At 31.8% G+C, this 14606-nt stretch overlaps 1 protein-coding gene across 1 annotated transcript in view; it reads right to left on the reverse strand.

Annotated features, from left to right (window-relative positions):
• The window catches only part of LOC107437749 (anoctamin-7), a 112670-nt gene that overhangs the window by 15293 nt on the left and 82771 nt on the right, over positions 1-14606 (reverse strand). Inside the window, exons 5-13 of the mRNA XM_087152066.1 lie at positions 13551-13658; positions 11779-11915; positions 10408-10576; positions 5492-5657; positions 4576-4666; positions 4292-4458; positions 2228-2310; positions 1168-1305; positions 892-1087 (exon numbers count right to left, since the gene is read on the reverse strand). Coding sequence (XP_087008192.1) covers positions 892-1087; positions 1168-1305; positions 2228-2310; positions 4292-4458; positions 4576-4666; positions 5492-5657; positions 10408-10576; positions 11779-11915; positions 13551-13658 — 1255 coding nt within the window. The remainder of the gene's footprint in view (positions 1-891; positions 1088-1167; positions 1306-2227; positions 2311-4291; positions 4459-4575; positions 4667-5491; positions 5658-10407; positions 10577-11778; positions 11916-13550; positions 13659-14606) is intronic.

The following is a 14606-nucleotide window of genomic DNA, read 5'->3' on the forward strand; positions in this document are numbered from 1 at the left end:
ATTCGAGAAGTTAAGCTTAAAAATGCTCATTAGTTAATGGCCCGTGGCAGAATGGCAGCGCTTTGGACCCCCGTGCCACTGGTCTGGGGCTCACTCCTTGGTTCACGCAAGTTTTACTCCGCCTTTTATTCCTACAGTGGGTAGATAAGATGAGTACGGAGCATGCTTGGGGACTGAACATTGCTTTGCTGCATCCAAACCGGAGCAGAGCATATGCTCCTTCACCTCAGAACACAAGGTCAAGAAAACTGGGAGGGACATAGAAGGCATTGGCCCTCCTTGAGCTGTCGTGCACCAGAGTTTAATTTATTAATGTAGACGGCATTTTAAGTAGCGAAATGGGTAGCAAAACTTCACTTTCTATAAATAAAAATGCTTTTTTATTTTCAAATTATACAGGGAACAACTTTTTTTTGCTTAATTTTTCGTGAGACTTTCTGAATTGATTTTCCATACTTTCACGTCATTGATTTTAAATCTGTAATCGATTTCTCTCTCCAAGCTCAAGTTTTCTTTTTAAATGATATGTTTAGTCTAATTTTTCGAACACTATATATAACTGGTGATTGCATAGATGTGACAACAATCTGCTAGGGGAGTTCGGACATATCATCAGGATTAAAAATCCATAAAAACCCATGCCCGGAACTGTCGTCATATACCACTAGGAGAACTCTACCATGTTTCTTTGTGTGCTTCTGAACAGGTCATTATAGGAAAGCGCCCCTAGCGGCGTGTGATTACATTTTCATGAATGGGTTCCGGTGCAATTTTAATTCTGTAGATGTTCCCTAACTCCCCCAGAAGTTTATCGTAGCATTTATGCGACTACGTGTTATATATAATGTTTTTAAACTTGTAAATTTCATTTCATTTGTTAGCATGACCTACCCCACTGAGTCAACGTCAGAGCTAATTTTTCGTAGACTCTCCCAAGAGCCATAATCAGAAGTAGATTGACAACAGCTCCGGTGGAACTCGCTATCAGTGATGCTGCTCCCCTAAAAGTGTCCGTTCTAAATAGAAATATGGACACCAAAATTCGGTAAATGATAACAGCAACGATGAATATCATAACTAAGGCCATCTGCAAAAGACCAACAGAATTACAAATTAATTTCATTTCATTCATCAAATCTTAAATACTAATGTAATCGATTGTCTTACCATCACGAGTATAGCACCTGACCCAATCGCTATTCTCTTGTATCTGATAGATGTGGGAAAAGATGGCTCTTTAATTCCTGTAATTGGATTTCGTTCAACACAGGGAGCCTTAGCTGCAAATTCTGGACGAGGCCTCTCCTACACAGATGAGAGAAATAAATAAATAAAAATTAGAACATTGTACCGTTGCGTATAGGGATAAAGTAGAAAGAAACTTAGTACATAAAGGTTAGAAAATTACTACTTAAGAGAGAAAAAACGAAGCCTGACAAAGGCAAGGGCACATGGGGCAGTTGCCCTGGGCGGGCCCCCCTTCAGAAGGGGCTCCCAAATCGAATGAAAAATTTATTTTAGATTTCCTTCTTTAATGCACTTTTTTTAAACAAAATATCAGTATAGTGTAAAATCCGTCTGTTTTGTGTTAGCTTCTTCATTAATCTATTGTATGAACACAATAAATCTATATTTCGTAAATCCATGGCTTTCTAGTGCGGAATTCAGCTGAATTTTTGCAATTACAATTGACAAATTTGGTCAATCAAAACCCTGTATTTTTATATATCGCAAAATGTGATATTTTACAAAAATACAGGCTTCTGATTAGCTTAAGTGAGCCATCATAACTGCGAAAATTTCGCTGAATTCTGCCCTAATGTCAGCAAGGATATGAATTTTTCGCAGCTAGACGACAAAGTTAAGAATCAGAAAACTGCATTCGACATGATGGACATAGAATTGTCAGAAAATGAATAAAATGGACAGAACGATACCATTAGAGGAAGGGGGATGACTTTACATCTATTTTAGGTTCTAGTCAATTCTCTTGTTATATATGGATAATAAAGTGAAAAATTTAATACCTCCATATAGTTCAGAGGGAGAAGTTTTGCCCCCGGTCCCAAATAGGCAAAATCGGGCCCTGAGAAAAAGCGGTTTCAAACTCATATCGTTATAGTAGCTGATCAGAGTATGAAATAAATTGAAGTAATAAATTGTTCACAACTCCGAAAAAGAAAATGCATTTCAATTTAGGTTTTCATATTATTTTTAGAAGTTTTACCTCTTCTTCTTCAAAATCCATGCAATCCCAATGGTGTGCAAGACTGGCGCTTTTCCTCTTCCAATATTCCAAAAAAGAAACAGCTGCAATTAATGAAATTATTTAATGTTTTGCAGAGGAAATAATGTTTTGAGACGTCATATAAATTTATGCATTAAATATATAAACCTGCATAAATTTATAAAAGCTCCACCCCTTGTTATAATAAAAGTCAATTGTATTCCAAATTAATGCTTTTAAATCAATTTTATAGAATTAAATGAGGCAAGAGAAGTGTTTCCTGTTTTTTTTTTATTGGTTATGAGCTCTTATTAGGATTTGTGTTAGGTATGATAATAGATCATGCTTCAAATAAGGTACATGAAACAATAACAATTTTTCACTACAGTTAAAAGGAGAGAAAAAAAAAACGTGGCACAATAACACTTGTTTGCCTTATTCAATTTTGGCACCATTGCCTTAGTGGAAGATGACATCATAATATTTCACGAAAAGCCATTAATAGATGGGTTGTGCAAAGGAAAGTGAACATGAGGGATAGTTATATGTTATGAATATGTGTTATATTCATTATATGAATATGCGTTAAAAATATGAAAAACAATATCAGTTCTATCGTAAAGGTTAAAAGAACGACATGAGATAACATAAAGGCATTTAAAGTGAATATGAAACTCAAACAAAAAAAGATGTTTAAAGAAAAAGAAAACAAATAGTAGAATTTTTAGCAGTAAAAAATGGTTCTATATTTTCGTTAAATAAGCCTTGCAAAAAGCTGTACCAATACGCATACAAAAAAAAAAAATGGACTACCCCGAATAACTTTTGTTAACTAATAATGATCGGATCTTCACGTTCTAGGACTCAACGTTAATGATTAGGGGGGGGGGGTATCCGAAATATCTTAGTAGAAAGTGCATGTATAATGCAGACTAATTAATAAAATCAGACACAAAAACGTAGTTTTTCTGAATAAAGATACCTTTTTTCAACGGATTCGGATTTCTGACCTACAAAACATAAGGGAAATCTGGGAAGTATGGTCCTAATAGTTTGGTCATGAGAACACTCCAAAGTTTGGACAGCTTAATGTTAATTTTACTTTTTGCGTGTTTCGCTATATCTCGAGAACTTTTTAAGCGAATTGAAAAATTTTTGCCCACAATTATAAATTTTATCCGTAGCAAAAGAAAAAAAAACTTTCAGTGAAAGGTTATTATTTTTTATTATTTTATTTAATAATGGTCGAAAAAATTTTGAAATGTAAGGCATACAATTTTTTCCATCATTTTAAAGAAAATAACTCTACATGGCAAAATACAAAATTTGCGCAAAATCGGTTGCATAGTTCCGAAGAAATTGAATTTGAAAAAAGTCGCATATTTAAAATTCGATTTCTCAGGAAAAAGTTGCTCGATTTTGCTCAAATTTTGTATTTTCTCCTGACCAAGCTATTGGGTCCATACTTCCCAAATTGCTGCTATTATCCTCTATATTTTGGGGGTCAGAAATCTAAACCCGTCAGAAAAAGGTATGTTTATGCAGAGAAAGTATGTTTTCATATTTGATTTCGAAGCTTAAATTATCGTCCACACCAATTAATTGGCATATTTGAGGCCACCCTCTCGAACTATTAAGTTTCAGTCATAGTATGTGAAGATCCAATCATTAGATCAAAATTAACTCTGGGTGGTTCATTTTTTGCTCACTGTACGCGTCAAGAATCATAACGCTTTCATTATTTCCTCGAATTGCTTCATCAACAGCAGCGATGGATTCATGGGAGCTCCGGACTTTCGCCAACCCCCCGGAAACAGATCGGATGTTGATGCACGCTTTTCCAAAATCCGGACACAGAGTTGCCATAAAAGCAATCATTACTCTGTAAACGTTTTCTCTGCCATTAAAAATCCCACTACTGAGTGTTATTCTATTACACACTCAGCACGACCTTACATTCACTCTAATTACTCTTATGTGCGAGGTGGTTAATTAGTTATAAGAAATATTTGGTTTGTTATTTTTACTTCAAGTTATCTGAATGATATTAAAATATATTCTCACCCCAGAAAGAGACAAAGACGGCGTAGAAAACGGTTCCGGGATGATCGAACAGGTATGAGAGTTTACTAAACATGCATATATCACTGAGATACCAGTAAGCACAGCCATAGCTCTCTTCGCATCTTGGGCACATCAAGAATGTATTCTTGCTGTCACATACTTCATTCCTGAAATCAAAATCATTACCTGTTATGTTGAACGAACACATTATGCATAAATTGATTTCCAAAACAAACAGTTGCATGTGTCATAAAGTACAGGAAATAATTACCGTACGCACTTACGATGGTGTGTCATTATGCATCGTCAGTACGCCGTAGAGGAAAACAGCAAACCCCACGACAGCAGCAGGAAAAAGCCATCCAGTGTAGAAACCTGAAAGAATAAATGTATTCAGTTTATGCACAGTTATAAAAATAACACGTAGCCTTAAAGAGTGTATGAACTTTGTTAATTTGCATTTATTAAACTAAAATGAATTTTGGAAGTAGAAATTCATAGAGTTTCTGCCCAAGTATCAAAATCTCGTGAGACCTGAAAGAATGAATGAATTCTTCTTATGTTTAATTATAACGTTAGCCCGAAATGAGAAAATATAAGTAAACCAGTATCTATGCTCTTCTCATTGTGGGTATAATGACCATTAGCGGAAATTGGGGACTGATGAGCTCCCATACTACACCAAAAGCTTGAACTACAAAAATGTGGAAATTCAATTTCTAAACTTGAGGTCTCCAATTTAGCTGAGTATTTTTTACAAGGAATATATAAAATTTTAGGTTAGTATTTCCATCTTGCTTACCATTATTGCTAAAAAAAATATCGAAGGAACCAAGGACTATATTACGAATATTTATTACTGAAGTTTTTATTTTTAATCTCATAGCTCTTGTTTCTGGTATAGACACAACATTATTATTATAATTTTTTTTTTTTTTTTTTTTTGGTTTCAAAATTAGAATCGGTATAGCTGACATGGTAACATTTTAAGTACCATAAGAAGCTTAGATATAAACTAAAAGCGCACCTAAAGTACAAAAAATATCATAAACTTATATAAAAGAGTTCTTAAATTTGTTCTTAAAATGGCAAAAATTCAAACAAGAGTGTGTATTAAAGCATAAAAATATGATAATAAAAAATTTCTCTTGATATAATTTTAAAATATTGAGAAACTTAGCTTGCTAATTAAATACTCACCCAACCAAGCAAAATATATTCCTATTTTTTCACCAAAATATTCTCTAATGTGGTCCAGTGGTTGGTATTTGTACCACTTTCCCCATCTTGCCCAGTAATTGTAAAGGATTTGGCGCTTATTCAGATTTTCTGGTGCAACAGGCCGATCAGGAAGATGATAGGGGCCCTGAAACAAGATTAAATATTAGTAAAAAGAATAAAACATTTTAAAATAAAATATCAATTATACATTTATAATGTTTGAGGTCTAGAATATCACTAACAAAACCACTTCTTAGAATATATATATTTTAAAGAAGAGTTGGTTTATTAAAAGATTTCAATGTTTGTAAGTAAGGCTAGGACAAAATCTAAATCAATTGGTCTGAAGCGAAATGCTTTTAGTTTGTGTGGCTATAGTGCTCACCCATCCCAGAAAAAATATATTATTTTCGTGGTTGCAAAACATATATCGTGCTTACCTACGGATAGCTTAACGATAACTTAACCATTTCGACTAAAATACATACTTAACCTAGAAAACTCGCTTCATTAAGCGTACAGCCCCCATTAGAGAACTGTATGAATAAAAGGAATAACTGACAGGCAATGAGTATTTCCCGAAGAATATAGATGGCAGCACTTTATTAGAATTTTTAAACGTTAAATGTTTTTGCTCTATTTTTCAAGTTTTTCAAAAGGGCACTATAAATATTTATAAAGAATTTTTTAATAGTTTGGCAATATATGTTTTATTTTGATTCGGCCATTCTAACTGAAACTTTATCGTTGTTTTTCTTACATGTAGGCCTTTCATTTTTAGTTTTATCTCTGTTTGTTAGTTTTTTTAGTTTGTTTGTTAGTTTTTTTAGTTTGTTTGTTAGTTTTGTTAGTTTGTTTAGTTTTATCTATTTGACTTGTGTTTGTGCATCATTGATTTTTCATTGCATTTACATTTCAATTTTTTAAAATTTTTTATTGCTTTTTCTTATTTAGCTTATCCATTATGGGCGAATCGGGACGCGACTTTACACATTGTCGACTCCCGGGCACTTCTTTGGCACCGTATTTTGAAATTCGCCAATGTTGCATTCGCCAAGTCGGGTTTCAAATTTTCTCGTGAAAATCTTCGAATATTAATTCGCGCATGTTTCACTTGCGACATACGATTTGAAAAACGCATGAGTGAACATGAGGTGTGAATAAATTTAGCTGCTTTAAAAGTTTTTGTGTATTATTATTCTCTTTTTATTCGGACTTCCTGAAACACATATTTATTTCTTACTTTTTTATATCCTTTTTAAGATAAAGTTCTGTTGTGGGTGTAGGATATATGAGTAGAATATAGCTTTATAATTATTTTTATAAATTTATTGCAAATATTTTATGGTGCCTTTATCAAGCATGTGGACGCAATATTCAATAATGCAGCAGGGTTTTGTACCTTATTGTTTAGTTTTTAAAACCTTTAATTTAAGTAACTACACAATTTATGAGTTTAAGCATTTTCATTTTATATACGTGTAATGATGAGGAGATTGTTGCTGTCAGCTTTATACATGAATTTATTCTTTTTTACTTTTCTGACATTGATATCTATGATTAAATTTGATATAATGATTCCCATTTGCAGTGCGAATAATATTTGCTTCCAAACAAGTGTACTTAGATTTGACACTTTTTTGCAAATGTTATGTCCCAAACGATAAATTCCTTCATACGTATTAGCCAACTCCACAGCTTTGGTAGCCAGGACTTAAAAATTTGTAGCAGTTAAAGTATATTTATGAGGTGAACACAATTTTGATTAAAGAAAATTTTTTATGATTTGTAAAATAAAAATATAATGTAAACAGTAAGCATCAACTTTGACATTCTCATATCATAACTCATATCATATAAGGACAATCTGTTTATTTATTTCTGATTCATTAAAGACAAGATATTGAGTCAAATAAGAGAATCTTAATAATTTTTAAATTTAATAATTTACTTTAAATAAAGAAAGTAGTTTTAAAGCAATATGGTTGAAAGGCTGAGGACTTACACTTTTCTCAAAAAAATTAATCGATGTTATGATAATAAAACAAAACCCTTGCGATCAGTTATCTCAGCAAAAGTAAGATTTTTATTACCAAATAAGAAACAATTATTACCATTCTGCAAGGAACAAATAAAATAAAATAGGTCATACAGTTTTCAGACACGCAGACGGCATGACAATCTAAGAATAAATGTTTGAACTTTTAAAGCAAATTACATACAATAAAAGCTATTGAGTGAAAAAAAATTAAAAAACAAGTTGTTACAAATGAGACTATTATATGATTCCAGCAACTTAAAAATTCTTTTGGAATTTTAAAGACTAATGAATACTATTAAATAATAACAGAAAAGTTTTCTGTGTCTCTTTTGTCTCATTTTTGAAGCAGACTATAAATTAAAATACACATTTCACTTTTACTGGTTCTGCTTTTCTCTGAATCGTTCTTATTAAAATAGATGAATCGTGTTAAATTACGTTACATTAAGTTAGTAAATGTGTTTTCGCACTTAGGAGGAAAAAAAGGCATAATTTTAGATTGACAATAAATGTAATAATTTTCATAGTATTTTTTCCATATCTTATTTAGAAGCCCAAAAATTGAATAAAGAAATTATAAAATATATAGACCAATTGTTGAGTTATAGAATCTAATAAGCTAAAGTTGTTATAAAATTATGAATAAAAAGTTACAAGATGGATAAGTTATGAAATTAATGAAGCATAGAATGAAGGGATAAATATATATAGCAAAATATATGATAAAATTAATTAGGAAACAATTAAAACGAAGGTGAGTAATTTCAGATATATACAAATAATAGTGATAGAAACAAGAAAAATGGAAAATATCGGAATTTTCCCTGACAAATTTAAGAAACATTAAAAAAAGTTGAGCAGCCACAACTTTAAGTTTTAATAAATATGATTTGATGTTATAAAAAATAAATTAACTATACGAAAATAGTAGTGAATATGTCATAGATTTGTTTCTTTATGTCATGGCTTTACTAGAAATATTTTTTCTCCTTGTTTTCATAATAGCACGCATTTTACAGAAAATATTTGAACAAATTTAATGAAAATATTTTCAAATTTTCTTAAGGACTCTCTTATGAAGAAAATAATGTCAATCAAAAGTTGTTCAGTATAAAATATATGCAATTTTTTTTAAGATATTGTAAGCATTTTGAAGAATACATATTTTTTCCAAAATAGAAACAATTGAAAAAACCTGGTAAAAATGAAGGAAATAAAAATAATTATTTTTCAAACTGTGTAATTTTTTTTTTAATACTTTTATCTTCAAAAATATGTACACTTAATAATGTGATGATTTATATAGGGGATTATTTTTTTAGACTTTGTTTATTAATTAAGATATTCAAAAGAAATTGATTATTCTGAAGATATAAATATTTTATTACTCCAGATTTTCATTTAATTTACAAGAATAGTTTCTATTTGAAATTTTTTTTAACCGAAATATGTATGTAATTAACTGAAATAATTGTGTGTATGTAACTTTTTCTTTATAGAAGGACGAAGTATTTTGATCTCGTTATTTGAATTTTTCTAGTCTTAAACGAGGATAAATTTAACTTAATTCAACAAGTAACTTTTAAAAATAACCATGAGCGCGAAGATTCGTTTATGACTTTTGCGAGTGCTGTATTGCGGCGAGCGTAGGGTTGCCTCTGAGTGAGGGTTACTAGATAAGGCGGTGAAACAGTTGACAAATAAAACCGCGGCGAGTGGAGGTGCCCGGGAGTCGACAATGTGTAAAGTCGCAATCGGGACACAGTCAGTTTTTGGTATTACCACTAACGACAGAAAGGCTCTTGTGTTAGCAGACAGTATGTCCCCTGCTGAATGCTGTTTTTACTAACATGCATATCTTCAGAAATTCTTTTTTTCTTCTTGATTTCTGTTTCTAACTTTCTAAATTGTTAAAATTAAGACAAATTTGGCTTTAGTGCTTTTCCATTTTGACCTATTGTTATTTTAAATCTTATTTCGCTTTTTTCTGAATTTGTTGGCTCTTTAGTTGGCACACTCTGCTGATTTTGTAGTCAAAATGGGGCTGTCATCTTATGGTTAAGATAAAAAGCACAAGAATTTATCGAATGAGTAAGATGCAAAGAACCAAGAATTTACCATAGAAGCAGTAAGATTCAGAACACTATAGAATTTGTCATCTAGCGAGTCGAATGCAGATGAAAGGTATTGCAGAGAGAGATATGGTAGTGCTACCCCTTTCAGGTCACCAATTAGGTAACTGCATGACACTAGTAAGCAAAGACAAGGCCTTAACTCTGAACAGGCCAATCTGTAGATAAATACACTGCTAAAGTGATATCTCAGTCTTAAAAACTAAATTGCTTTCAAAGGCATTTATTACAACTACCAGATAAAAGTATTAAGAGGAGAGACAGTTTAAAATCTACTATCTACTTCAATTGAAAAAAAATTAAATACAAAACTACCAATTCCAAGAAAAATCTAAATTAAAATTTGTGACATGCAATAATGGTGGTTCCCTGTTTGAAATTATGGATTATATAGAACCGTAATAACATTCAAATTTTCTACAGCGTTAATACGATTGCCAACTTGAATCGTGAAAAAGGAATCCTTCCTAAAGTTTATTTTACGATAGTATGGTTCGATTTGGATGGAATTATGCTTCAATTTAGCGTGTTATTAAAGTTGTGGTTGCATGAAATTTGAAAAACATTATAATTAAAGTTGATTGCAGCTGATCTGATTTTATCGAAAGGTGTAGTTATCAGTTGCTGAAGAAAAGATCATTGCTTGCTGCCATTTTTTTTCTTAAAAATCCATTTTATTTTTTCTAATTTATCTAGAATATAAGAAAATGAAATAGGCATACGTCATGAAGTGGAAAGGCTGCAGCGTATGCTCCTTCTTCTGTTAGCCTGTCTATTCCTATTTGTGCTCTTCTTCTTTTCCCGTAGACAGCTGTTTGTAAAATGGCATAAACAATACGAATTCTCTGTGTACGACTAAAATAGTCATCTTGGTTATCACTACCTAAAAATCTAAAATGAAAAAAAAAAATTATCATAATACATTTCGAAAAATTTTTGAATCATAAGAACAACATGCTGATTTATTAAAAAGTAAACTATTTAACCATTTTCCTGATTATCCCGAGTTAACCGGGTATGTATACATTGCAAATATTTATTAGCCCGAAAAAACTCGGGGCGCAACAGAATTTATCAGTGCGTTTTGTTTGATCAGATTTTTACTCGGCCGGAAGCAATAATAATAATAATCCACCGTGATGGCTCAGGGGATAGAGCATTCTCCTTCCAATGAGGTGAACAGTGTTCGAATCCTAGCGATGACTGGTCGATACGAATTCCACAATCGGCTTGCACCGACCACAGTACTGAAGTAAAATATACCCAGTGGTAGACGGATCATGGGTTAGAGTACCTTTGCCGTCAAGCAAACAGTCGGAGGATTTCGTGGTTTTCCTTTCCATGTAACGCAAATTCCAGTTAGCTCTATCAAAAAGTCTTCTAGGAAGGCAAATTTGTCCCAATACTTTATCCAAGAGTTCCCTTGTCTTCTGGATTGGGTTCAAATTTACAAGGCAACGGCGTTGATTATTAGTAGTTGTAAGCCCAAATATTGGGTCGGTTTTTCAACGACGGTTATAAAACAATCTGCTGTGATTGGAAGTTTACCAAGTCTTATTTGGTAGTTATGCTGCTGGATTGTGGGAATGTACACGTGTTTTGTGTATACGATGGTTGCTGAATTTACATTAAAAGGAAAGTGTTACAAAAGTGGCGTATCACTTTGTGTTCTCCCTTTATTTCAAAAATTATTATACAAAGACTTATATTTAACTGTTTTCATTTGCCTGAGATAGCTCGGGATAGTAAACTGATGGTAAATTAAATGTTTTTTACTCATAAAAAAATTAAAATTTCAGCTTAAAACCTGTGTATTATGCTTTGTTTTAAATAATTGTATTTATTAATGAAATTTCAAAAAAAATATGTTGATTTTCAAATTTTCTTTTTCAAAAAAAGAAAAAAAAATGGCAAAGGAAGCGGTTAATTTTATTTGTGAAAAGATAAAATCTGAAATATATTTAGCAGAACGAAAGTAGGTTGAGTTTGGTTTCTATTTAATATACATATTAATAATCTTTATTGCAACATGAGACAAATCATCAAGCAGAAGAATAAGTGATTATTTATTATGAATAAAATCGGAAACTTACTTGTCAAGTTTTGATTTCTTGAAGGCGCACGTGTAGTAATCTAATGGTTTGTTAGGAACGTCTTCTTTCATTATATTTGGAATGTAAAGAAATCGAAGAATATGTTCGGACCAGTTGTGACTAGGATTCGGATGTGCCTACAGAAAATGACGGGAGATTAGAAATCATTCCATTAATAAAAATATTATAGTATTTAAGCATGCTTAAAATGTTATGAATGATTTTCTAACTCAGTGTATTGCTAATCCAGTGTTCTTATTTTTGTGATAATCTTTAAGAATATCGCAATAAAGTTAGTCACATGAAAACATTAACGAAATTTTTCTTTGCTGTAATGGCCTAAAATATTTATATTTTGGACACTCCAACTGCGAAATTAGACAGAAATTTGGCTTCAAGGAAGATTGGTGTACCAGGGGAAAAGCAACAATTTTATAATACTCATACATTCATGCATGTTCTCATGCGTAACACCCATAAGAATCTGAAAGCATAAAACATGAATTAAAAAGTAAAAAAAAAAAAAAATGCTAACAGGAGAAATGGACAACTCTCTGTCAATTTCTCCATAAGACAGTTTAGATGTTTCTGTGGCAAGATGTCATGTGACATTCTGTGTGTCTTCTTGATCGGGAATGCTGATTTCATGCTCTGTACAGGTTGTCGAAGGGCATAGTGAAACTATCCTTCCCAGAATCTTCCAGATATTCTTTACTGACTTCAGGTCAGGATATCTGACTGGCCAATCCATTTGGTGAATATTCCAATTTCCAGAGATACGATGAAGATGAGGTGTATAGCCTTAAATCTTATTATCAATGCGTAGTTTTTTAATACTTTGTAAGGAATCTGACTAATCCGTTTGCGAAAAGTTAACAACAGCAGAAGAGAGCCGAAAGAGACTGGAAGCGACGGAAGAACGATGAAAAAAAATGTAGAACATGTAGAAAAAAATGTAGTGATCGGAAATTGGAGACAAAGCGTGGATTTGGCCTGAGAACAATGTGACTTTGTAAAATAAGTCACTGTTTAGAAGTTTAGTATAAATTAATTTTTTTTTCAAAATACATGTGCCATCAATAAATTATTTAGTTGTTTTTATTTATTTATTTGAGTACTTTTTTATAATTAATAGTCAAATCAATCTTCGTAAAGCATTCAATATTGAAAGTGTTTTTTCATTCCTTTCGCGAAGAAAGATTTAAAAAAAATGCAGTTTAAGTTTCTTACAGTTGAGGCGAAGCTATAATTTTATGCTAAATACAACATCGATCCGTAAAGAATCTTATGGGTTTTAGAAAGAAAATATTTAATTTTTTTCCTCGCAATTAGGCATTTTTTTTCCTTAGAAAGAAATAAATCAAAACCGACAAATAATTTTAAATTCTTGTAAATTTTTAGGCAGCGTTGAATTAGTACCTTTTCAATCTAAAAACTTATATCACAAAGTTTTTCTTTTTTCCTAATTGTAGCCTTTTTTCTTATCGACGTTTTCAACCATTTTCATTATTAGAACAGAGATCACTGGCTTAAAAATAGGAAAAACTTGACCTAATCATCATTTCTAACACTATTGCTGTTGCAAATTCGCAGCAATTATGAAAATAGCATATTATTCACAAAAAATCGTTATTTCGTGTTTCCACAGAGCTTTCGAAAAACAGCATTAATGACATCTATCTACACAGTCTTTCTGCTGTGTAACAATTAAAGATCACTCTTACATAATTGAACACTTTTCATTTATTTATTTTGTAAGTAATAAAGCATACTTGAAGGGGTGCACGCATGCACAGTTGTTCAGCGTAGAGAACCAGAACTGGCCATGGTGCTGACAATTTAATGAAGTGAATTACGCTGCTTTCACTTTCCACAGTTTCCTGCAAAAGAAAATAAAAGTTATCAATCTATAATGAAATTAAAATTTAGAATTTTATTGTAATGTGTTTTATTGAATTCTTTTGTAATGTGAACTGCCAGTGTCGAGACAAAAAAACTTTAGGTAAATCGAAGGGAAAAAAGGATTTATAATCCGGAACTGATTTAAGTTTCTCTCTACCCTGGGAAAAGTACCAAATTTCAGTATCAAGACAAAAGGTAAAGAAATATTGACAAAATGGCATTTTCTGTACTCTCTTCCCCTTGTGCTTTTCTTCTCATTATGAAAAGCGCTGTCACCAATGTTAATACAAAAAATGTAGTAAAAATATAATGAAAACCAATTTTCTATAGTCATCAACTTAAAGCTCCTTTTTGAACTGCGAGAAGTACCAAACTTCAGTGCCCCGATAAACAACGAAAAAAAAAATTTTTTTTTTAAATCATAATTTTTTTTGCCCTTTAGAATAGTATTAAGCTTCTTTCCACATTGTGAAAAATACCAGCGTCAATTTCGAGCCTTAAAATAAAGATAATACAGAAGAAAAAAAACATTTTTACTAACACATTTTCTGAATAGCAGTGAACCAATCTCCGTATCATGAGAATTGTTGTCATGACTGTCGTTCAGACACAGAATGAAGACTATAAAAAAGGAAAAAATTACTTCCTTTTCTCACTTTTCTTCATGATAACACCGACTATATCTTCATGCTGCAAGAAGGACCGTCTTCAGTGTCGAGTCATAAAACGAAAGAAACTTTTTCAGTTTTTTCTTTTTAAAATAGCATTCAGCCTCTCTACTCTCTACATATTGCAAGACGTACTAAACCTCTGTAGCAAGAAACAGAATGAAGAAATATACAGAAAAATGTATTTTTCAGTATTTCTCTCTAAAACATTATTGAGCTACTCCCATACTATGAAAAACACCATTTATCTGTGAGATT

The sequence above is a fragment of the Parasteatoda tepidariorum genome, chromosome 9 (assembly GCF_982258835.1).
Source record: "Parasteatoda tepidariorum strain Cologne lab strain chromosome 9, Ptep-v5.0, whole genome shotgun sequence".
NCBI lineage: Eukaryota > Metazoa > Arthropoda > Arachnida > Araneae > Theridiidae > Parasteatoda > Parasteatoda tepidariorum.